Below are 26,403 nucleotides of genomic sequence, written 5' to 3'. Positions count from 1 at the left end.
GATGGATACTGCTGTGTGCGATCTGCACAGAGGGCCAAGGATTTGATGAACATGTGTTCTGAACCCCTTAAGAACCCACTAAGAAACACTGTGAGAAACTGGCACTTCCAGCAGCTTCAACTTCAGAGCTCTCAACTGAGGCCCATTATTAACACCCTCCCCCAACCTGAACTAACAGACACCTAGATATGACACCGTTCACATTAAGCACTATACAAGATTACTATTCTGCACACAAAAAACTGCAAAAATACAACACCGCAAACTTCTTAGGGAATGCAAGAGTAAGTAAAATATGTAAAATGTAAACAGGAACTACAGAGCTGACGCGGATTAACTTAACGTTTTTACAGTCATTGTTCACCCGATCATTGTTTCTGCTTATAAAGTTAAAGACACCCGGATAGGGCCCGAAAGGCACCCGTTTCAGTGTCTGTTTTGAAGTACTGCTAGGTCTGTGACCTGGAGGAACCCAGCCCACTTAAAGCCGTGTTCTACAGTCAGAGGGAGTACTCGGATTCCTTTCCTGTGCTGTAGGTCCATAGAGAATATTTCTAGCTTTATGCAAGGTCAAGGGTTTAGGAAGTTGAGTCTCACTTTGGAAATACCTCAACTTTATTGCCTTCTGGATTCTAGATGGTTGTTGATTGTCCATACGGTCTTGGGGAAGGTGTTCTATAATTTGCATGTTTATTCAGAGAACAAGTTCCCTCCTTTCCAGAGTTGTCTGAAAGGCTCGATGGCGAATAGTAGTAAAAACATATATTGTATAATCTACACACTATTTTGGGCATTTATGTATTTTAAGGTGCTATTGTGTGGGTAGAAGTCTTCTAATCTTATATATCCTGAACAGTAGATAACTAAGATTTTCCTTCTTGGGAACAGGGCACTATTTGGAACAAGCATTTGCAATGCAATAGGTCTCGCATTTATGCGAGTTTAAGCTATTGGCATTGTAAATGACAATGCCTTTTATTTATGTTTTTAAAACCAAAACATAAATAAAAGTCTTTGTCATTTACAATGCCAATAACTTAAACTCGCGTAAATGCGAGACCTATTGCATTGCAAATGCTTGTTATAACTTTGAGGCGATCGCATTTCAAAATCTCCCCGAGGCAATCAATGCCTATGTCACGATGTTTATTTGACACCTATGTGTTTTGGAGTCTCTGTACCACATAATTCTTAAAATGAAACGTGTTGGTTATAAAAGCTTTGCCTTTGAGTGTATTTTTATATTAACACCAAAATCTATTGCTAGAAAAGACTTCTCCAACACCTGATTTTGGGTGGCTGGAGTGGAATTCAGTGCGGGATGAATTTCACTCTCTAGTAGTTGCGACAACCCTACCTGCTTCATTCAAATTCTGCTTCTCCAATGTGGATAGCATGACAGATGGAAACTGTGTAATCCGACACTAGGGAGGAAAGACATCTAATCATGAGCACAGACTAGGGACAGACAATAAACCCATCCAGTCATAGCAGAGGCCTGACCCACAGCCCACATATGCTATGTCCTGGAAACAATAGGTATGTGACAAACACCTAAAGCTGCATTCAGCCAAGACCCAAAAAGAATTTCTGGAAAAGGTTTAAAAGCTTTCCTTATACATCACTACAAAGTACATGTTACTACAAGCTGGCAAACGAGCAAAGAAATGATGTTGCTTACTAGAAGAAAGTGTCATGAGTTATGTAATCAGCCTGGCAACTTCACATTAAGCTATCTGCCAACAAACAAACTAAAGAAAATACAAATGGCTATTTAGCACACTATTGACGTGGGGCATATTTCACTATGCACTTTGTTAAAGTGGGATGGGTGCTGACTAGGCATCATTACAAATGTACTGGGTTAGTCAAAAATGTATTCGGTCTGTTTCGGTGATTTTAATACTGTGGTTTTTTGCTGTTGTGAAGGTCTCTAGGCAAGTTGACATACTGGCCATTTTCTGCCCGTGTATGTTTGTATAATTTTATCCAGTAGTCCTCTCCAGTGGTTCTTCTACAGCTAGAGGAAGTTTGAGAGTTACCCTTCTGGGACTTCTACAGATGAAGGATGTTAAGAAGCCCCAACACTTCCGTTTCTCTGTTTGAGCTGGCTTTCTAATTTTTAAATAGGCAAATTTAAGTACTAAATGTATGGACTATCATAGAGATCTAGCTGTGGGACATTTATCAAAGATGGCCTGTGCTCTATGCTATTTATAAAGGCAATACATAAAAAGAAGCTTTGGAAAAGCCAAAAGGTCTGAGCTTAGCAAGCCTGCTATATTTTTCATTTGTTCGTAAAAATATGCATTCTGCATTAAAATGTAAATGTAATAAAAAGTAAAAGTGCTGCAGTTTAAACACGCTGTGAGTATGTTTACAAATTAAACGATACAAGTACAAAATGACCCATGACAAAAACATTCAAAATAATGGAATGAATGTAGGTAAAAAACAAAGACTGATCGACCTGCGCTAGCACTGAAGTGGACTACGGATTAGACAGGTGTGCACAAACCGCCATCACTCACATTGACGACAGCCACTTGCTACAGCGGGCTTACACATAACCAACAATGTCGAATCATAAGGGCCTAAATTGATCAAGATACCCAACGGATTAATCTGATAGTAGTAGGCAACCCCTCACAACCATTTCCGAACTCTATAGAGATCCACTCTCATTGGTTTATGACACTACGAATAACAGCTTCTCCTTCATGAACTTAATTTCGGAGGAAGAGCAGCAACCTCCTGCCAACACACAGGGTCGATTGATCTGTATTCCTATAAGGATTGTGTACTTCAAGAAGCAAGTGATGTCCCAAAGAATCCAATTTAAAAACGTTTAGAAGGATTGAGAACACCTGACCCGTGAGAAGGGCCTGTCAAAGATTTCCAGCACGTGGACTTCATTCCTGGCTCTTTATCGCACTGGGGACAGCTCAAGCTAGAGAAGTCTTATATACAGTTTTGCACTTCAAGAATGGAAGAGACCATCAGTCCGATAGCTGCTTTGAACCACCTTAATGAAGTGGGCTGTTCACTCTGGAAGCAGAGTTTAGTACTGTTAAGAAGCTACACACACTCATGAAAGGCAATGCCCGGACTTTCCTGGAGTCAACTTGGGCCCAGATAGTGTGGATCCTCAAAAATGGTTTCTGATATCCTTCAGCTGGTTTGCAAATAAGCAAAGGTAGAGAACGAGAAACTGGAATGAGAGTACGAGGAAAGTAGTTATGTTATCAATGATGTCATATGAGATGTCATCAATGACATCATGTGTGTATGAACTGTATATATATATATATATATATATATATATATATATATATATATATATATATATATATATATATATATATTCACAGAAAAAACCATAGGTTTCAGGCACGTTATAGTTAGGAATTAGCATTTAAAAAACCTCAGAAATTCACTGAAAAAACCATAGGTTTCAGGGGTGTTATAGTTAGCTGGACTTTTCACTTGTACAAATCCATTGAAATTCCCCCGTTATAGTTAGTTCAGCTAACTATAACTCGCGCGCCCGCAATGCACTGCTGATGACGTCACATATTACATCACTCATGACATGGTCAGTGACATCACTCATGACATCTCAAATGACATCACTGATGACATCACTGATGACATCATCCAGTGAATGTGTGTTTTTCTGAAATTTAAATATGTTTTATATATGTATATCTCAAGGTCGATGGAAGAATAAATGGGTATATAAGTGTCTAAATGGATGATTTGTTTTTGAAAAATTGATTGTGTAACTGACTGATTAAGTGTATCATAGTGAATACATGGCTTAGTGAGTAATGTTTAAATATGTAAATATCTGTATCAGTCTCTCACTTTGTGTATAAGTGGCTGCATGGGTTGGTGAGTAGCTACATGGGTGTCTATATAGGTTATTAGTTGGTTTTTTGAGTATCAGTCTGAGTGTCTGCATGGTTCGGTGGGGGGTATTACGTAGTGCATAGGTGCATGAATGAGTGACTCACTCTTTGTATGTGTTGAAGACAGCATGTGTGCAGGACTGTATGGGTGGATGATTGTGTGTATGGGTGTGTTAGTGAGTGAATGACTGTCTCAATAGTGTCTTTATGAGTAACTACATATGTTTTAAACTAGTATATGTGACTATTGGTGTATATAAGTGAGTATATGTGAGAGTGAGAGATTGAAAGAGTTCCTGTATGAATAAGTATGTGTTTCTATAAGTGATTGTTTAAAAGACTAAGTATGTGTAAGTTTCCGTAGAAGTAAGTGTGGTGGTGTGTGTATAACTGTATATGCAAGTAAATGTATGTTTGATTCTTTATTAGCATGAGTGACTATGTGTGTGAGTAACTCTATGGATGAGTGGCATTGTGTAACAGGATGTATAGGTGTATGAGTACATATGATGAGTGAGTACATGTATGAGTGACTGTATAGGACTGTTGGTGAATGAGTGGATGTGTATGTGGATCTTAGAATTACTGAAGAGGTTAATGTAACTGGTATTGGTATGTCCATTGTTTTGAAAATTTTAGTCTCTATTTTTGAATGTGTGTATCAAAGGTTATATTAGGGTGAGAGGAGGTCTGCCACTCTATCACAAGGATGATGTCATCAGTGATGTCATTTGAGATGTCCTCAGTGATGTCATGAGTGATGTCACTGACCATGTCATGAGTGATGTAATATGTGACGTCATAAGCAGTGCATTGCGGGCGCGCGAGTTATAGTTAGCTGAACTAACTATAACGGGGGAATTTCAATGGTTTTGTACAAGTGAAAAGTCCAGCTAACTATAACACCCCTGAAACCTATGGTTTTTTCAGTGAATTTCTGAGGTTTTTTAAATGCTAATTCCTAACTATAACGTGCCTGAAACCTATGGTTTTTTCTGTGAATTTCAAAGGTTTTTTTAAATGCTAATTTCTAACTATGCCTACAGAGATAGGACATGTGAAGAAAGAAGAAAAAATGCACAGAAAGAAAAAAAAGAAGTGCAGAAAGAAGCAACAGAAGTCCTCAAAGACGAAGAAAAGTGCAGGAAGAAGGATAACGTGCAGAAAGAACAAAAAGAAGAGCAGAAAGAAGCCTTGATGCAAAATAATCCTGTACCCTCAACTTTTTCAGACGGATACTGGTGGTAACTGAGTCTGACTAACCAGTCCTAGAGCCAGTGCTATGTTAAAAGACACTTAGAATACAGTGAAAACACCTACATACACTAGGGAACATTATGTGTTGGGGTCCCCCTGTGATTAGCATGACCTCCTCTGTAAGCCCCTAGTATATAATAGGGCAGGGGGATTAAAACTACCTCTTAAAACAGGCCACAGGGCGTTTTTGCACACGTTAACTCAGGCCCCGTCCCCTCCCTTCACCACTGTGTAAACACGCCCTGTGTCCGTTTTTAGTTGGGAGATTAAGTTTATTTGAATCCTGAGGGTCCCTAGGGTCCAACTAGCCCACTAGGTACCTCCAGTAAGTGCCACAGAGCTGCGTTGCAGAGAGGTGTAAAAAGTGGCACGGCCTGGACCACCTCTCTGCAATGCAGCTCAGTGGCGCTTACTGGAAGCACTTGGTGGGCTAGTTAGCCCCCAGGGGCCCTCAGTATTGAAGGGAAATTAGATCCCCAATTTAAAACATGCCATAGTGCGTGTTTGCACACGTCACCTCAGGCCGCGTCCCCTCCCTTCACCACTGTGTAAACGCGCCCTGTGGCTGTTCTAAGTTGAGAGATTAAGTCCCCTTGAATCCTAAGGGTCCCTACGGTCAAACTAGACCACTAGGTACCTCCAGTAAGCGCCACAGAGCTGCGTTGCAGAGAGGTGTAAAAAGGGGCTTGGCCTCAGAACACCTGTCTGCAGCGCAGCTCCCTGGCGGATACTGGAGATGCCTGTTGGGCTAGTTGGCCCTCAGGGACCCTCAGTATTGAAGAGGAATTAATTCCCCAACTTACAATTCGCCAGGGGGCGCGTTTGCAGAGTGCTGCAAGGAGGGGGTGTGGCCTCCGGCATGATGCCAGTCTTTTATTTACATTTTTTAAGAAGGGGGGCTGTGTGGTTTCCCTTCTTATTCTAATTTATTGGCCCTGATGACCCCATCCCCCAGGGCCTGTCTCCTAATTATATTTTTTTGACCCCAATCCCCAGGGCCGGCCACTGTTTTTTATTATTTTTTAAAAATATATATTTATAGACACACCTAGGACATGCTGGACAAACCGTACGTACCTATCACCATGACGATTTGCGTGATATTCATTAAAAGGCGACTATGCATACAATGAATCCACGTGGAATGTATTTACACCACTAGTGAAGCTCTGACATGTCTGATGCCCTACCGTGCCTAATCCCGGTAGACACCCTTGTCGTTTATTTATACAAACATGGGTAGCTATTGACGGGCACATTTAATACACATGCACACCAAGCCATTCAAAGGGGATTCGACAAAAATTCGACCAAAACTATGCAAGAAACCCCCCTCACGGTTAATAAAACACACATCCACTGCCGGATGTGTAATACTTTTTATTTTACTCTCTGGAAAGGTGACGAACATCACTTGAGTCACAGCGCGCTCCTGGCAGAGCCCAATGCTGTGTTACACCCACCATTGCCTGCTGAGTGCCACACACCTCTGTGTTGTATTCCACTAGCTAGTGGATATGCTATGACACTCTCTAGCCCATGCGCACTGTAACACCACCCCGTGAATATGTCATGCCACACTTGTCTTCGCACAGGTTATATTGCCCCATCTAACGTGCCTTCCTCGATGCCTATGTTATAACGCACAGTGCTATGCCATACATATTACAATCTGGGATCCATATCTTTGTCACAGTGCATATGCAACGTTACTTTCCCCAGCACATATTTTATATTACAACTTTAGAGACTAATTAGGTTACACAATACTGCCCTGTGCATATTACACTCCAAGGCGCATATCGCATAGCACGCGCTAGTGCCTGTGCTATCTCGCGCTCTCCAATGAATCTGTAATTGCGCACAATGTATTGCATATTATATTTCACGCCCGGTTCATCTTATATCACACTTTTTGGTGCATAGTTTATACCATACACTATATCTAGTTTTCATTTTCAATCAAGCTCTCAGGACTATGTTCTATATAACACTGTGTTCACCTTCCCTTTTCACGGGCATTACATTTTGCGATAGGGGGTGGAGGGTCAGGGGGTGTTTCTGCCAAGTGAGCCCGGAGTCACAGTCACAAACGTCCTCTTCTTCCTGAATAAAAGTGAGATTATGCTGCATACTTGTTCATATTTTAAGTAGTTTGCACAGACACACGTTTTAAAAACAATAAAGTTCCTAATACCCGCCTTCTCTGAACAGTTAGCTTGCTGCCCCATCCCCCTCCTCCCTATCCTCTGTTGTGTGAATCCATGGACTAGCCTCCTCCCTCCTGCCATGCATGGTCTGATGTGCTGCCACTGCCCTCAATTTAGTATGATGTACCAGTCCACTCCTCCTGCCCTCCATTGCCCAATTCTATGCCCCATCATTGACCTCCTGCTTAAACTCCGTGCTTAGCTTGCTGCCCCTATTCTCCTTCCCCCTGCCCTCCGATGTCTTTGTGCATGCCCCTGCTCCATCCTTTTTGCCCACCATGTCCCATGGACCTGCCACTCCTATCTACTCTGAGTGTTCTGTTGAGCTGCCACTCCCCTCCCACCTGCCTAGCATTGTCAGATGACTGTAACCTGTCCCTGCAACCTCCACCCTGCCTGTCCACATGCCATGACCCTATCCTCTTCCTCCTGTCCTACATGGTCCATTGTACTGCCACACCCTTCTGCCCTCCCTGGTCTGTTGTGCTGCAACTGCTCCTCCTGCCTGCCCCGTGCGGTCTGTTGTGAGGCCCCTTCCCCTGAACTTTCTTGTCTGTGCACAGGTCCTGACCCTCCCTTCTATCCTCCATCGTCCTTTGTGCATGCCCCTGCACCCTCCTTCTTGCCCATCATAGCCATTGTGCTGCCACTAACCCTCCCACTTGCCATGCATGGTCTTCTGTGCTGCCATGGCCCCTCCCACCTTCCCTGTGTGGTCAGTTAGCTGCCCCTGACCCCCTCCCACCTTCCCTCCATGGTCTGTGTGTATGCCATCACAGTCTCAGTGTTGCTCTTCATGGTGTGTCTTGCTTCTAGTGCCCATCCTGCCTGACCTCCATGGCTATCTTGCTGCTCCTGCCCTGCCCCCTTGCCCCCAGCCCTCTGTTTACATGTGCAGACCCCTACTCCCTCCCTCCTGGCTTGTCTGTTCCAGTGTAATGCCCCTGATCCGTCCCTCCTGCCCTTTATGGTCTGTTATGCTGCAGCTTTCTCTCCTGTCTGTCCATTATGGTCAGCTAGCTACCATTGCCTCTTGCCCCTCTGTTCTCTGTTGTCCATGTGCATGGTCCTGTCCCCTCCCTCTTGCTTTCTATGGATTGTTGTGCTGCACTCCCGTCCTGCATGCCCTGTGTGGTGTATTGTGCTGCTGCAAATCCGGATGCCTGCCCTGCAGTGTCAGTTTGGTGCACCTCTCCATGTCCCTCCTGTCCTCTGTTATCCAAGTCCATGTCCCTACCCCATTTCCTTCCATGATCCAATGTACCATACTTGCGAACATTTTGAATTTGGTAAGAGGGAGATTTTGAAATAAAACTGGGGTATTGATTTTCCTCTTTGAGTTACATTGAAAAAGAGGAGATTGTAGACAGGAGACAGATCAAATAAAGCCCATTTGAGCTTATAAACATTGGACGTTTCCTGGCTGAATCGGGTCTGTTGGCATGTATGGTTGTACTACCATTGCCTCTTCCTTCTGCCCACAATGGTCTATTACACTGCCACAGCCTCTCTTGCAAGTCCTGTATTGTTGGTTTGTTGCCCCTGCCCCCCTTTCCACTGCCCTCCATAGTGTGTTGTGCTGCCACGGCCTTTCCTGCCTGCTCAGTGTGGTTAAATTGTTGCCTTTGCACCCTCCTACCTGCCTTCAATTTTCAGAGTCCGTGCCCATGGCCTCTGCCTCTCAACAGTATCCTAATGAACAACTAGATTGCTAACATTCTTTATTTATTACAAAAGTGTGGAATGCCTGACGTCATCTTGATGTAATCAAAACTGTAATACCTAGAGCATTTCCTTTAGAAATTACATATATGAGAGGGTCTTCTTGGCATCAAAATTATGGTTAGTGCTCTAAAAGACTAAAATAAGGACATATTTTCTGAGTTTTCAAATAGCGACAAAGAACTTTAAAATTATTTGTAATCTTAGTTTTTTTATCCAGTTGACCACTTGATTAAATGTTGCATCCAATGGGAGAGGGTGTGGTGTTACTTCCAGAGCTGCAGACTTTGCAACTGGGGAACCAGGTTGGAGTTTCTGCTTCAGCTCAACATTCTGTGATTCTGGTCAAATCACTTAATCTCCCCATGTCTACAACCAAAATGAATTTGATCTTGTGTGATGTAACCAATGTTCATGTAAAGCACTCCAATACCTGACAAGTCTGCACTATATAAAACTGCAAATACACAAAAAATAAGTGTTTTGCACACTTCTGTCATTGGGCTACATTTCTGGAGATTCTAACTACTGGTGGACAACATACGATTAGATCAGCGTATGCTTTATTAGTCCAAACTAAAGTGGATGATCTGGATAAACATAAACATAAGTGGATGGAGAAACTTCAAGGTGAATCTAATGATTTTCATGAGTGATGTAATATGTGACGTCATCAGCAGTGCATTGCGGGCGCGCGAGTTATAGTTAGCTGAACTAACTATAACGGGGGAATTTCTATGGTTTTGTACGAGTGAAAAGTCCAGCTAACTATAACGCCCCTGAAACCTATGGCTTTTTCAGTGAATATATATATATATATATATATATATATATATATATATATATATATATATATATATATATATATATATATATATTCACTGAAAAAACCATGGGTTTCACACACGTTATAGTTAGGAATTAGCATTTAAAAAACCTTAGAAATTCAATGAAAAAACCAAAGGTTTCACACATGTTATAGTTAGCTGGACATTTCACTCGTAAAAAACCATTGAAATTCCCCCGTTATAGTTAGTTCAGCTAACTATAACTCGCGCGCCCGCAATGCACTACTGATGACGTCACATATTACATCACTCATGACATGGTCACTGACATCACTCATGACATCACTGATGACATCTCAAATGACATCACTGATGACATCACTGATGACATCATCCTTGTGATAGAGTGGCAGACCTCCTCTCCCCCTAATATAACCATTGAAACACACATTCAAAAATAGAAACTAAAATGTTCAAAATAATGAACATATCAATATCAGTTACAACAACCTATTCAGTAATTCTAAGAACCACATACACATACAGTAATTCACCAACAGTCCTCTACAGTCACTCATACATGTACTCACTCATCATATGTACTCATACACCTGTACATCCCGTTACACAATGCCACTCATCCATAGAGTAACTCACACACATAGTCACTCATGCTAATAAAGAATCAATCATCCATTTACTTGCATATACAGTTATACACACACCACCACACTTACTTCTACAGAAACTTACATATACTTACTCTTTTAAACAATCACTTATAGAAACACATACTTATTCATACAGGAACTCTTCCAATCTCTCACTCTCACATATACTCACTTATATACACCAATAGTCACATATACTAGTTTAAAACATATGTAGTTACTCATAAAGACACTATTGAGACAGTCATTCACTCACTAACACACCCATGCACACACTCATCCACCCATACAGTCCTGCACACATGCTGTATTCAACACATACAAACAGTGAGTCACTCATTCATGCACCTATGCACTAAGTAATACCCCCCACCAAACCATACAGAAACTCAGACACTCATAGTGATAAAAAACCAACTAATAACCTATATAGACACTCATGTAGCTACTCACCAACCCATGCAGCCACTTATACACAAAGTAAGAAACTGATACAGATATTTAAATATTTAAAGATTACTCAGTAAGCCATGTATTCACTATGATACACTTAAACAGTCAGTTACACAAAATAAATTCCAAAAAAAGTATCCATTTAGACACTTATATACCCATTTATTCTTCCTTTGACCTTGAGATATACATAAATATAAAAAATATATAATTTTCATAAAAACACACAATCACTGGATGATGTCATCAGTGATGTCATCAGTGATGTCATTTGAGATGTCATCAGTGATGTCATGAGTGATGTCAGTGACCATGTCATGAGTGATGTAATATGTGACGTCATCAGTAGTGCATTGCGGGCGCGCGAGTTATAGTTAGCTGAACTAACTATAACGGGGGAATTTCAATGGTTTTTTACGAGTGAAATGTCCAGCTAACTATAACATGTGTGAAACCTTTGGTTTTTTCATTGAATTTCTAAGGTTTTTTAAATGCTAATTCCTAACTATAACGTGTGTGAAACCCATGGTTTTTTCAGTGAATTTCAAAGGTTTTTTAAATGCTAATTTCTAACTATGCCTACAGAGATAGGACATGTGAAGAAAGAAGAAAAAATGCACAGAAAGAAACAAAAGAAGTGCAGAAAGAAGCAACAGAAGTCCTCAAATACGAAGATAAGTGCAGGAAGAAGGATAACGTGCAGAAAGAACAAAAAGAAGAGCAGAAAGACGCCTTGTTGCAAAATCATCCTGTACCCTCAACTTTTTCAGACGGATACTGGTGGTAACTGAGTCTGACTAACCAGTCCTAGAGCCAGTGCTATGTTAAAAGACACTTAGAATACAGTGAAAACACCTACATACACTAGGGAACATTATGCGTTGGGGTCCCCCTGTGATTAGCATGACCTCCTCTGTAAGCCCCTAGTGTATAATAGGGCATGGGGATTAAAACTACCTCTTAAAACAGGCCACAGGGCTTTTTTGCACACATTAACTCAGGCCCCGTCCCCTCCCTTCACCACTGTGTAAACACGCCCTGTGTCCATTTTTAGTTGGGAGATTAAGTTCATTTGAATCCTGAGGGTCCCTAGGGTCCAACTAGCCCACTAGGTACCTCCAGTAAGTGCCACAGAGCTGCGTTGCAGAGAGGTGTAAAAAGTGGCACGGCCTGGACCACCTCTCTGCAATGCAGCTCAGTGGCGCTTACTGGAAGCACTTGGTGGGCTAGTTAGCCCCCAGGGGCCCTCAGTATTGAAGGGAAATTATATCCCCAATTTAAAACATGCCATAGTGCGTGTTTGCACACGTCACCTCAGGCCCCGTCCCCTCCCTTCACCACTGTGTAAACGCGCCCTGTGGCTGTTCTAAGTTGAGAGTCCCCCTGAATCCTAAGGGTCCCTAGGGTCAAACTAGACCACTAGGTACCTCCAGTAAGCGCCACAGAGCTGCGTTGCAGAGAGGTGTAAAAAGGGGCTTGGCCTCAGAACACCTGGCTGCAGCGCAGCTCCCTGGCGCATACTGGAGATGCCTGTTGGGGGCGCGTTTGCAGAGTGCTGCACGGAGGGGGCATGGCCTCCGGCACGATGCCAGTCTTTTATTTATTTTAGTTTTTTAAGAAGGGGGGCTGTTTGGTTCCCCTTCTTATTCTAATTTATTGGCCCTGATGACCCCATCCCCCAGGGCCAGTCTCCTAATTATATTTTTTTGACCCCAATCCCCAGGGCCGGCCACTGTTTTTTATTATTTTTAAAAAATATATATTTATAGACACACCTAGGACATGCTGGACAAACCGTACGTACCTATCACCATGACGATTTGCGTGATATTCATTAAAAGGCGACTATGCATGCAATGAATCCACGTGGAATGTATTTACACCACTAGTGAAGCTCTGACATGTCTGATGCCCTACCGTGCCTAATCCTGGTAGACACCCTTGTCGTTTATTTATACAAACATGGGTAGCTATTGACGGGCACATTTAATACACATGCACACCAAGACATTCAAAGGGGATTCGACAAGAATTCGACCAAAACTATGCAAGAAACCCCCCTCACGGTTAATAAAACACACATCCACTGCCGGATGTGTAATACTTTTTATTTTAATCTGTGGAAAGCGGACGAACATCACTTGAGAGTCACAGCGTGCTCCTGACAGAGCCCAATGCTGTGTTACACCCACCATTGCCTGCCGAGTGCCACACACCTCTGTGTTGTATTCCACTAGCTAGTGCATATGCTATGACACTCTCTAGCCCATGTGCACTGTAACACCACCCCGTGAATATGTCATGCCACACTTGTCTTCGCACGGGTTATATTGCCCCATCTAACGTGCCTTTCTCGATGCCTATGTTATAACGCACAGTGCTATGCCATACATATTACAATCTGGGATCCATATATTTGTCACAGTGCATATGCAACGTTACACTCCCCAGCACATATTTTATATTACAACTTTAGAGACTAGTTAGGTTACACAACACTGCCCTGTGCATATTACACTCCAAGGCGCATATCGCATAGCACGCGCTAGTGCCTGTGCTATCTCGCGCTCTCCAATGAATCTGTCATTGCGCACAATGTATTGCAAATTATATTTCACGCCCGGTTCATCTTATATCACACTTTTTGGTGCATAGTTTATACCATACACTATATCTAGTTTTCATTTTCAATCGTGCTCTGAGGACTATGTTCTATATAACACTGTGTTCACCTACCCTTTTCACGGACATTACATTTTGCGATAGGGGGTGGAGGGTCAGGGGGTGTTTCTGCCAAGTGAGCCCGGAGTCACAGTCACAAACGTCCTCTTCTTCCTGAATAAAAGTGAGATTATGCTGCATACTTGTTCATATTTTAAGTAGTTCGCACAGACACAATGTTTTAAAAACAATAAAGTTCCTAATACCCGCCTTCTCTGAACAGTTAGCTTGCTGCCCCATCCCCTTCCTCCCTATCCTCTGTTGTGTGAATCCATGGACTAGCCTCCTCCCTCCTGCCATGCATGGTCTGATGTGCTGCCACTGCCCTCAATTTAGTATGATGTACCAGTCCAGTCCTCCTGCCCTCCATTGCCCAATTCTATGCCCCATCATTGACCTGCTTAAACTCTGTGCTTAGCTTGCTGCCCCTATTCTCCGTCCCCCTGCCCTCCGATGTCTTTGTGCATGCCCCTGCTCCATCCTTTTTGCCCACCATGTCCCATGGACCTGCCACTCCTATCTACTCTGAGTGTTCTGTTGAGCTGCCACTCCCCTCCCACCTGCCTAGCATTGTCAGATGACTGTAACCTGTCCCTGCCACCTCCACCCTGCCTGTCCACATGCCATGCCCCTATCCTCTTCCTCCTGTCCTACATGGTCCATTGTACTGCCACACCCTTCTGCCCTCCCTGGTCTGTTGTGCTGCAACTGCTCCTCCTGCCTGCCCCGTGTGGTCTGTTGTGAGGTCCCTTCCCCTGAACTTTCTTGTCTGTGCACAGGTCCTGACCCTCCCTTCTATCCTCCATTGTCCTTTGTGCATGCCCCTCCACCCTCCTTCTTGCCCATCATAGCCATTGTGCTGCCACTAACCCTCCCACTTGCCATGCATGGTCTTCTGTGCTGCCATGGCCCCTCCCACCTTCCCTGTGTGGTCAGTTAGCTGCCCCTGACCCCCTCCCACCTTCCCTCCATGGTCTGTGTGTATGCCATCACAGTCTCACTGTTGCTCTTCATGGTGTGTCTTGCTTCTAGTGCCCATCCTGCCTGACCTCCATGGCTATCTTGCTGCTCCTGCCCTGCCCCCTTGCCCCCAGCCCTACTCCCTCCCTCCTGGCTTGTCTGTTCCATTGTAATGCCCCTGATCCGTCCCTCCTGCCCTTTATGGTCTGTTATGCTGCAGCTTTCTCTCCTGTCTGTCCATTATGGTCAGCTAGCTACCATTGCCTCTTGCCCCTCTGTTCTCTGTTGTCCATGTGCATGGTCCTGTCCCCTCCCTCTTGCTTTCTATGGATTGTTGTGCTGCACTCCCGTCCTGCATGCCCTGTGTGGTGTATTGTGCTGCTGCAAACCCTGATGCCTGCCCTGCAGGGTCAGTTTGGTGCACCTCTCCATGTCCCTCCTGTCCTCTGTTATCCAAGTCCATGTCCCTATCCCATTTCCTTCCATGATCCAATGTACCATACTTGCGAACATTTTGAACTTGGTAAGAGGGAGATTTTGAAAAAAAACTGGGGTATTGATTTTCCCCTTTGAGTTACATTGAAAAAGAGGATATTGTAGACAGGAGACAGATCAAATAAAGCCCATTTGAGCTTAAAAACATTGGACGTTTCCTGGCTGAATCGGGTCTGTTGGCATGTATGGTTGTACTACCATTGCCTCTTCCTTCTGCCCACAATGGTCTATTACATTGCCACAGCCTTGAAGGAGGGTAGATTTTGTATCACAGGGGGCCCCTGGCCCGTTCTGTCCACACCTGAAGTATGAGACCCTTGTCCTTGCCCTGCCAGCTGCATTTGTAGGCCGTATTAAATTGACCAGCGGGTCCTGTATTGCTATATAATTATCCTGAGACATCCTTACCACTCAGCCAGCATAAAACCCCTGTGTAGGCCCTTCTGTTCAATATGTAGGCCTCTTTGTTAAATTGACCATAGCTCTGCAATTTTAGTGTATAGCAGTCTGAAGGCAGGTCTGCGAGGCCTTCTGATCCAAACTAGTAGCCCCCACCCTACCCGAGTGCTCCGTGCTTGGTATCAAAGTTCAACATCCCCCTGAAGCTGTCGACATACAGTAGGCTGCATCCTGGACTGGTACTTGCTTCCTGGGCAGGTTTCCCGCTTTTAAGGAAGTGGCAACCGCAGAGCGTCAAGTTAGGAGAACTGAGGAGATTTTATACATGAATATATTGAATTCCCGTACAATACCCATTATTTTCTGCTTGCTCTATGGAACTTACGATAAGCGATTGGCCTGAGAGACTGACCTTTTCACCCAGTCCATTGTCAGCATTAAGTGGGTAAATGACGAAATGTCTGGTAAAATCTGCAGTCGAAGCTTTTGGGTAGCATACGTAGGTAGATGTAGCATGCAAAGGAGCCCACAAAATGATATAAAAAGGGAGCACCCACAGATATCGACGGACTACCTCGCCGTCTGTATGTAGGTTAACAGGCAGTGCAGGTTTTCCCCAAGAGCTGGGAGCTCTTGTCTTCCTTTGCTTAAAATGTCTTGCTCTGCTTTGCTTGAAGTATCTTATTCTATTTTACCTATATGAAATGTCATGTTATGTTTAACCATTGTTCTCTTTACTTTTGCATTTAAAAGATTTTGTATTGTAATTGCAGGAATGCTTGCTCTAAGAGTAAACGTGAGTGTTCCTAGGTAACATTTTCCTTGGTGTAACTTGTTTCTCATGATGCATTTATAGATGTGTTTTCTCTCTCTCTCTGTCAGTACATTAATTGAGATACAGAGAATATTATGACAGCTGTATGATTATCTGGATTCTGTTCTTTGTACTTTATGTCTCTATTCTGCGGTTTCTTTGAAGTTGCATCTTCTCATTAAACTGCCATTGTATTCTGCCTCCAATTCCATGTCTCATATGTCTGTTTTCTTCATTTTTGGAGCAAGCGTTCCTAGGCACCCCGGCTCAAATTAAGGTGCCCCTTTTGTCCCTGACTCACTCTCCTGCTCAGTTCTGTGGTGGCTCCCGGGGATCTGGGGACCGCCCCTAGCTTCCTTGACCCGTAATAGATCTTCCCTCCAACAGCCTCTCTTGCAAGTCCTGTATTGTTGGTTTGTTGCCCCTGCCCCCCTTTCCACTGCCCTCCATAGTCTGTTGTGCTTCCACGGCCCTTCCTGCCTGCTCAGTGTGGTTAAATTGTTGCCTTTGCACCCTCCTACCTGCCTTCAATTTTCAGAGTCCGTGCCCCTGGCCTCTGCCTCTCAACAGTATCCTAATGAACAACTAGATTGCTAACATTCTATATTTATTACAAAAGTGTGGAACGCCTGACATCATCTTGATGTAATCAAAACTGTAATACCTAGAGCATTTCCTTTAGAAATTACATATATGAGAGGGTCTTATTGGCATCAAAATTATGGTTAGTGCTCTAAAAGACTAAAATAAGGACATATTTTCTGAGTTTTCAAATAGCGACAAAGCACTTTTAAATTATTTGTTATCTTTATGTTTTTTTATCCAGTTGACCACTTGATTAAATGTTGCACTTAGGGGAGAGGATGTGGTGTTACTTCCAGAACTGCAGACTTTGCAACTGGGGAACCAGGTTGAAGTTTCTGCTTCAGCTCGACATTCTGTGATTCTGGTCAAATCACTTAGTCTCCCCATGTCTACAACCAAAATGAATTTGTTCTTGTGTGATGTAACCAATGCTCATGTAAAGCACTCCAATACCTGACAAGTCTGCACTATATAACACTGCAAAAACACAAAATAATAAGTGTTTTGCACACTTCTGTCATTGGGCTATATTTGGGCTACATCTGGTTGATTTTGGGCTACATTTGGGCTCTTTTGTCTCCGGTGGCCATCTTGGGAGATTTATTTGTTATGAAGTTTCCTAATTTCCTCAGGTACTGCAGTCTCCTCAGTAGGAAATGCTTTCAGTTTTTTACTTTGATTCCATCATGAAGGTATTCAGATATGTCACACATTTGCCATAAATTCTGAATGTTAGCACTCTAGTTGCTCATTAGATCACTGTAGTAAAACTACTCCACCATGGAAGTCTGCTCCTGGTATTAAAAGTGCATGTTTCAGTTTGCATGTCAGAATTTTTTAATGAAATAGAAGAGGATTTGAGAAGTCACTCAAAATGTGCCCTCATTTTCTTTCTTCAGTATTAATCATAATTTCTATGGCAAAATGAACCTCCTCATTGTGTTCCTTTTTAAATTAAATGTTTTAAGTGTTACCAGTTTATTCCAATCAAGATGGCTTCAGGTGTGCCATACTTTTGTCATAATGAAGACAGTAAGCGCTCTAGTTGTTTTTAAGAACATTCTGGGACATTCTGTCATTGGGCTATACTTGGGCTACATCTGGGTGATATTTGGGCTACATTTGGGCTCTTTTGTCTCTGGTGGCCATCTTGGGAGACTTATTTGTTATGAAGTTTCCTAATTTCCTCATTTACTGCAGTCTCCTCAGTAGGAAATACTTTCAGTTTTTTACTTTGATTCCATCAAGAAGGCATTCAGATGTGTCACACATTTGCCATAAATTCAGAATGTTAGCACTCTTTTTGCTCATTAGATCACTGTAGTAAAGCTACTGCTCACCAGGGAAAACTGCTGCTGGTATTGAAAGGGCATGTTTCAGTCTGCATGTCAGAATTTTTTAATGAAATAGAAGAGGATTTGAGAAGTCACTCAAAATGTGCCCTAATTTTTCTTTCTGCAGCACTGATTATACTTTTTATGGAAAAATGAACCCCCTCATTTTGTTCCTTTTTAAATTAAATGTTTTAAGAGTTACCACTTTAATCCAAGCAAGATGGCTTCAGGTGTGCCATACGTTTATCATAAGTAGGACTGTTAGCGCTCTAGTAGTTCTTTGGAACACTCTGGGAAGCTGCAGTAGAACACAAAGGAATCAACTGACAGTCTCTGCCCTTGTTGGATGTACATGTTTTACTGAGAATATCAGACTTCATTCTCACATGACTGAGAAAGATAATGTGAATTTACAGAAAATAAGCTCTCAGTTTAGCCTATAGATCACCTTCCAAACCTCTGTGGTAAAAGCATGAGAAAATATTTTTCTCTCAATCATGATATCCCAGCAGAAGGCTTTTTCACATGGTGAAATCACCTTAGAACATACCACAATTCCTAAAATGAGTATGGTACCATCAACAAATGATTTATAATGTAACTAAAGTCTTAAAACCTTCTATTAACTGCAATGCTTTTTAATGAGGTGCTATCATGTATATTTGTCCCAAGATGGCTGCCAACACTTCTTGGATGAAGTGCTGACAGCCAATCAGATCTCAGGATGAGATGTGTGGTTAGGCTCCGCCCACATATATATATGCTTTTAAATGCTATTTACTCAGGAAATACTGAACAGATTTACACCAGACCTGCAAAAGGCACTTCCTTGACCTTATGGCTACCTCTCTGCCAAATTTCTAGTAATTCTGTTCAGCCGTTCGGGCTGTAGCTCGTTCTAAAGGTCCTATGGAAAAATGCATGGGAAAAACGCGTTTTGGGACCCCCCTTTTATCTCAGCCCCCGCTTGACGAATCCCCCCGAGACTTTCAGGGTAGGAGCGGAGCGTAGCGCCCCACCTATTTTGAGAAATTCGCGAGGATTCATCGACCGGCGCCAAAGTTATTCAAAATAGAATGTTGCGGATTTCCTATGGAAAAGGGGTCCTAACTATAACTACCTACTGGCGACCGCCAGTAGGTAATATATATATATATATATCCAAACGCTAAGATACGGAAGTCTGGAGCTTCTCACGTGGCGGTCCCGGACGGGCTCCGTTACCCATATATTCCACACGCACACCTTCGCAATTCCGAAAGAAATTCCAGGACTCTCAGGATTCGTTAGAAAAGGATTTATTGGGCTGTGTCACGCCTCACCAACGCGTTTCGCTTGATAGCTTTTTCACGGTATGGCGGCAGTCTCGTTTTCCTTATTTACATACTGCCTCAAAAGGCTGACATAAAAGTAGGACTGAATTAATACAATGTTACTATGTTGTAAGTACAGGCGCCATCTTGGCATGTTGTTAATAAAAGCGAAAATAATGCGCAATCAAAGAGATACAAAAGCATAACATGGGTCATGAATAAAATATTAAGACCAAGTCACTAAAGCAAAACAATATCACAACATGTTCTATGTTGGAAATATAATCATAATGCATTTGGAAAATTGAGTTCAATGTCAATCACTAATTGTCAATAAAGCATTATTGACGTTTTGAATTTCATGCCCAAGTGGGCTTTGGTTACACCGAATTACAATGCCAGGGAAGGAATTCAGTCTAATGCGACTGATCACGTTTTAAAATAAAGTTGTCTCAAACTTTACAACTAATCACGTAATTGAGTTATATACACGATTAAACAACCTATTTTATCAGTGATACTCATATTAAATCCTTTCATAATTGCGCTGAAAAACGATATCCTTCTCAGAAGAAGAAGGATATCGTATATATATATATATATATATATATATATATATATATATATATATATATATATATATATATATATATATATATATATATATATATATAATCTACTGGCAGTCGCCAGTAGATAGTTATAGTTAGGACCGTGTTTCCATAGGAAATCTCAAAATTCTATTTTGAATAACTTTGGCGCCGGTTGACGAATCCTCGCGAAAATGTCAAAACTAATGGGGCGCTCCGCTCAGCTCCTACCCTGAAAGTCTGGGGGTGATTTGTCAAGCGGGGGCCGAGAAAAAAGGGGGGTCCCAAAACGCGTTTTCCCCATGCATTTTTCCATAGGACCTTTAGTCGAAGGTACAGCCTGAACGGAATTACTTGAAATTTTGCAGAGAGGAAGTCCTCAGGTCAGGGAAGTGCCTTTTGCAGGTCTGGTGTCAATCTGTTCAGTAGTTCCTGAGAAAATAGCATTTAAAAGCATATAAATATCTATACGCGCGTACCGAGCGAAATTCTGATTGGTTGTTACATGTCTGTAAACATTTGAATCGGTCGAAATCAGGAAGTGTCGGCCGCCATTTTGTCTGTCACACTGAAAAGGAAAGGTGGAGAAGGTGAAAAGGGGGCAGGGTAGGGAGTTCCTGACCCCCTAGCGTTTGTCAGGGGGTCACAGTGGGACCCCGAAGGGAAAAAAAAAGATTGTAATTTTTTTTTTTAATTCGCGAGGTGCGCGCACCGAGCGCGCACGGCAAAATTTTTTTTACAAAAAAGATGTAAAAAAGAAGATTAAGTGTTTAGATATTAGGTGGCTCTAAAAAGAGCCGTTGTGTTTATTGAGTGTTTTTTGGTACCTAAAAGTAAATACCGATGCAGAGTCTAAAGTTCAAGAGGAAGACTCTGTTCCCTTCATCATTGAAATGTACACCGTCACCTCTATAAATGCCTTGCATGTTGTAACGCAAGTTGTTGTGGTATATAGAACCCATACCATAGTCTCTGAGGAAAGCAGAAACAGACTTATTGACGTGCTTTCTTGCTTTGTCAATCTGCGGACAATGTTGGTTGGACCAGTTCCACTTTTGCCTTTGGCATATATTAGAATATACAAAGGCAGTTTGTGGAAAAAGTGACATAAATTGCACAAAGGTGTCCTTAATAAGCATTTCCAGACCTACCCCAGTTAAAGTGCCTAGGTCATTTCCACCACAGTGCACAATAATAAGGTTAGGCTGTGGGAGATGTAGAAAGGTTTTCACCAAAGGCATTAATTGGTGCCACTTTAACCCTCTATGACCAATCCATTTAATGTCTACATTTGGCAAAGCAAGATCTTTCACAATACCTCTTTTTTCTGCAAACTTTTCACTCCAGAAGACATAGCTGTGACCTATAATCCACACTGTGAACATCTTCCAAGGAGATCTGGATGCACTCAGAAGGTGTCTTTCAGTAGAATGGCAATATGAAAAGAAAGATAGATGTAAAATGGAGGCTTACATACTTTTTTCAAAATAAAAAGAAATCATTGGCTGTTTCAGACCATTCAACACTAAAAACTAGGCTGTATGTTTACATTTTTAAAAATATGTTTTGTATTGGTTCAGAAAAATGTGTTCCCACAGAACATTAGTTTGGATTTGCTGTTAGGTTTGAAAAGTCAAGCACTCTTGCTCTTTGGATTTGAAACATTGTGTGCTGAACTTCTGACCTCTCTGCTCACACCAGTGTTCCATGACCTGTTGCTATGGTAGCAGGCAGAAGTCATGTTGGGGGAAGGGATCATTTGGAAAAGGGTTCAACTTTGCAACCAATAGAAATGTGTGATTCCATTTGAAAAAATGTGGGAAACACTGTGATTTAAAGTTAACATGTATATGTGTGAAAAAAGAGAGGGAAACATTGCCATTTACTGGTTCTGCTGAGAGGTGTACAGTTCAGAGATTCTGGCTCTGATAATCTGCTGTGTGAGTGGCACATTTCTTTCTCAACTAACTACTTTTAAAGGTGAGTTATGAATTTGAGAGGGGATGTATGTGGTGTAGTTGGATATACATAATAGAAATGTGATTCTTCTTATAAAGTTGTTTTTTACATTTTATGTTAAGGAAGATATTTAACTGCCTTGAACATGTCAGATATTATGGAGTATGTCTTCACCATAAGTTAAGCTGTACTGGTATCACCCATAAATACTGTTTTGTGCCTATAATCACAACATGAGTCTGTCTGTACACAGGAATTTTTCACAGAGATTTAATTTGTGTTGCTGTTGCTCTGTTAGACTTGCACTAGCAGGAAAGGGGCAGCTTGTTTTCAAGAACTGTGATGGTTAGCATTCAGCAGAAATCACTTTCTCACAAAGGAGAGGCAAATGCAAACACATTTGAAAATAGCATGGTACATTTTCCTACCACTTTAATGTTTTACATTTTATGTTAAGGAAGATATTTAAGTGCCTTGAACTTGAAAGATATTATGGAGTATGTCTTCACCATAAGTTAAGGTGTACTGGTATCACCCAGAAATACTGTTTTGTGCCTAGAATCACACCATGAGTCTGTCTGTACACAGGAATTTTTCACAGAGATTTAATTTGTGTTGCTCTTGCTCTGTTAGACTTGCACTCGCAGGAAAGGGGCAGCTTGTTTTCAAGAACTGTGATGGTTAGCATTCAGCAGAAATCACTTTCTAACAAATGAGAGGCAAATGCTAACACATTTGAAATTAGCATGGTATATTTTCCTTCCACTCCCGCAATGGGTGAGGTAGATCCTACATGTTCACAACTCCAATTAACCTTTACCACACATGTACTCTTACATACATCTCTGCAGTCTTCATGCAGTTGTGCAAGCGTCCATGCAGATCTGTGTTGCACCTGACAATACACGGTCTCCAGAAGCACGCTCTTAGCACACAGACAGGTGCTTCTCCTGCACTCTCATGCTTACTATTCAGCTCTGTGTGGTATTTCAGATAGCAGTGTGTAATGCTAACACATTCAATGTCACCAAGGCTCATTTCCTTTGCTCTACTCTAATCACTCACCCTGTAGCACATGCTGATGGTCTCAAGTAGCTGTTAGGACGTGTACTCTTTTCTGCCTCTCTAAAATATAAGGAAAATGTGTCAGGCTGCCATAGTAATTATCACTTACTCTTCCACAGTAGTAAATGTGCTTTGAAATTGCCAAACTAAAATCGTTTTTTGCCTAGAATCACACCATGAGTCTGTGTGCACACAGGAATCGATGTTACAGATTTAATATGTGTTGCTCTTGTTCTGTCAGACTTGCAGTTGTAGGAAAGGGACCGGTCATGTGATAGGATGTGAAAAGCTCTGAAAAAAAATCGTAATGTATTAAAATTACATAAAGGTATTTTTTTTTTAGTTTCTTTCAGGTATTGCTGAACAACAGTGAAATTAATTAAAGATGCCTATAAAGTCAAGAAAGAGAAAAGAACAGCAACAACATCTATATTTGAAGAAAACTGGACCAAAAAAAATAGTTGAAGAACCTCATGTTGGAAAAAATAAAACGTTTTCTGGTAAGCAGACTAAGGATTTTTTTTTTAAATGTCTTCAAACAAAGAAAAAATGTTAAGAATATATGCACTGCAAATAGTGTTTCAAGTACAAAACAACAACAGAGTCGACAGAAAATACGAAAAGCCAATGTTGAATCAGAAGTAAGAAAGAGTGACTTAACACGAAAAATAGATTTTAAAAACATTCGTAGAAAAATGTTTCAGAGAAGAGTGATGTTAAATTTGCTAAAGGATGTGAAAAAATATAAGAAGAAAACCAAATTTTATAAAAAAAAGAAATATATTGAAACAATTGTTGCTAAGGCATTGGAAATAAAACGAAAACTATTCATTTAAATTTTGAACAGGATGCGTAGATTAGAAAAATTAGTAAAAGCAATGAAGTCACAAAGCAAAAGGAAAAGAGTAGTGAAAAAAAATAACTTTTGTAAAGTGTTCTTAGGAGAATGGAAGCATAGTTCAAGTACTGAGCCATTTTTTAATGAAGAGAGTTATCTTCAAAGTAATAGTTTGTTGCATGCAGTTGACACCAATGGTCGAGCTTATGAAGTTAAAGATGGTTGTGTAATGGAAAAGGAGAAAATGGTTCCAAGAAATGAGGAAGAAGTGTTAGCTGATGAGGTTATGGGGAGACGTCCTAAAGCCCCAGTGTACACTTGGAATTGTAGTAGTATTTGCACTGTGCGACAGGAATCTATTAATAAATTACGTGACTTCCTGAGAGAATATAGTAAAAAGAGTGTTAAACAGAAGATTAAGGTGCTTCAAAGACTAGACCCATGCAGAGTGAGAGAGAATACTGGTTTACAAGGACATTCTCTTGCTTGTCTATCTAGGAAAGGTTGCCAAAGTGTTTTTCACCATTTTAGGATGCTGGCTGTTCATCATACTGAAATGAGAAAGTTTGTGAGAACATTGTATTTTGCTAAAAGTCCAGCACTAAAGTTAAATGAGTTGAATAGTGCTCTGTTCCGTGGATCTGTATCAGATGTAGTGAAGGTCACTGATGATATTCAGTTTTGTTACTTTGGTCCAGAGCAAGAAAGTGCAGGAAATGACACAGTTATTGAGGAAAATGTGGAAGAGAATGTAGAACTCACTGTTAGTAAAAATGTTGAAGATGAAATGACAAAATTTGCTATCATCTCTAATGAAAAGACCAAATATTACTTGTATTTCTTGCCGGAGAAGCCATTACAAAGTTCAAACAAGGAATGTTGATCTGTATGAAAAAAGTGAAAATGAAGATAATTATAAGTGGAAGGATTTTGCAACATATATATTTCTGGAAAATAGTTTTGATTTGGGTGAAGATCAGCGTATTTGTAAATACTGTTATAACAAGTTAGAAGAAAATAGAATAATAATTTAAAATTGGTTGATATTCCTGCAGAACTTTCTAATTTAAATACGTATGAGTCTATACTCATTCAATGTGTCCATCCGTTTCAGACCATAGTGCGTATGGAGCCAAAAACAGGTAAATTACCTCCTTCGGATTTACAAAGAGGTTTAAAAGGAAGAGTTGTCTATTTGCCATTGGATTTGAAAAAAAATATGGAAACAATTGATGCAGATACGTTGGAAACTGAACCATTAGTTATTCTGGTTAATGGAGTACCAACAAAGAATAAGAAAATTTGTCAGGAGCTGGTAGATGTACGAAAAGTACAAAGAGCAAATTTATATTTGAAAAGAAATAATAAATGGTATGAAACAATTTATATGGATGAAGATGAAGAAGTTTTACTAGCAGACTCAGGAATACCAGCTGGGCAAATTGAAAAAGTGGATAAGTCAAAAGAAGAAGAAATTTATGAACATTTCAGCATACAACCTCTTCATTCTAAAGAAGTTATGGGAAACACTATTGATCTGTTTCAGATGAAAAAAGCACAAGGAACTCCCGTGAGTGTATGGGAGGAGAGCTTGGAAGCTCGTTGTTTTCCTCAGCTGTTTCCTACAGGAAAAGGTGGACGATATGATGAACGTCCAGTACAGATTCCTGCTTCTGAGTATCGGACTACAAGATTATATGCAGAAGATCCAAGATTTCGTCAAAGTATTCCATATTTGTTCCATCTTTTATTTGAAAGTGACTTGTCTTATGCAGTAAATCACATTTATAAAAACTGGAGTACATCTACATAATGTGTCTGCAAAGGATTTTATGAACAAAGAGCAACAGCGAGATGATCATTTGGAATCTCAATTGATAAATTTGATGGCTTGTCAGCGAGGAACTAATGAATATTGGTACCAACGCCATGGAGAATTGAAATGTATGTTACGGAATTTAGGAACTGCTACATGGTTCCTTACCCTAAGCTGTGCTGAGTACGCTTGGGATGATTTACTGGATTTTCTTCGAGAGGCAAATTCAAATATTGAAAACATCCAATACAAGACAGCAGGAGAATTGTGCTCATTGGATCCGGTTAATGTTTGCAGATATTTCAATCATAGATTTGAGGCTATGATGTCCTTCATCTGCAATTTAAAAAAATCCACCTCTTGAAGAAGTTGTGGATTTCTTTTGGAGAAAAGAGTACCAGGCAAGAGGTGCTCCTCATATTCATATGCTGTTGTGGATCAAGGATGCCCCAAAATTTGGAACAGATTCTGATGATGCAGTTTTATCATTCACTGAAGAATA

The 26,403-nt window shown here is 41.2% G+C and overlaps 1 protein-coding gene across 4 annotated transcripts in view; it reads right to left on the bottom strand.

The window, feature by feature from the left end:
• The window catches only part of TRIM59 (tripartite motif containing 59), a 134,808-nt gene that overhangs the window by 48,460 nt on the left and 59,945 nt on the right, over positions 1 to 26,403 (bottom strand). Inside the window, exon 1 of one of the 4 annotated variants that reach the window (XM_085634714.1) lies at positions 23,248 to 23,302. The exons of the other annotated variants lie outside the window; for them this stretch is intronic. Coding sequence (XP_085490840.1) covers positions 23,248 to 23,259 — 12 coding nt within the window. The 5' untranslated portion in view covers positions 23,260 to 23,302. Of the gene's footprint in view, positions 1 to 23,247; positions 23,303 to 26,403 lie in introns of those variants that run through there. 4 annotated transcript variants of the gene reach the window in all.

This window comes from Triturus cristatus, chromosome 11, assembly GCF_964204655.1.
Source record: "Triturus cristatus chromosome 11, aTriCri1.1, whole genome shotgun sequence".
NCBI lineage: Eukaryota > Metazoa > Chordata > Amphibia > Caudata > Salamandridae > Triturus > Triturus cristatus.
The sequence above is the reverse complement of the archived record's forward strand: the minus strand, read 5'-3'. Positions and strand labels throughout refer to the sequence as shown.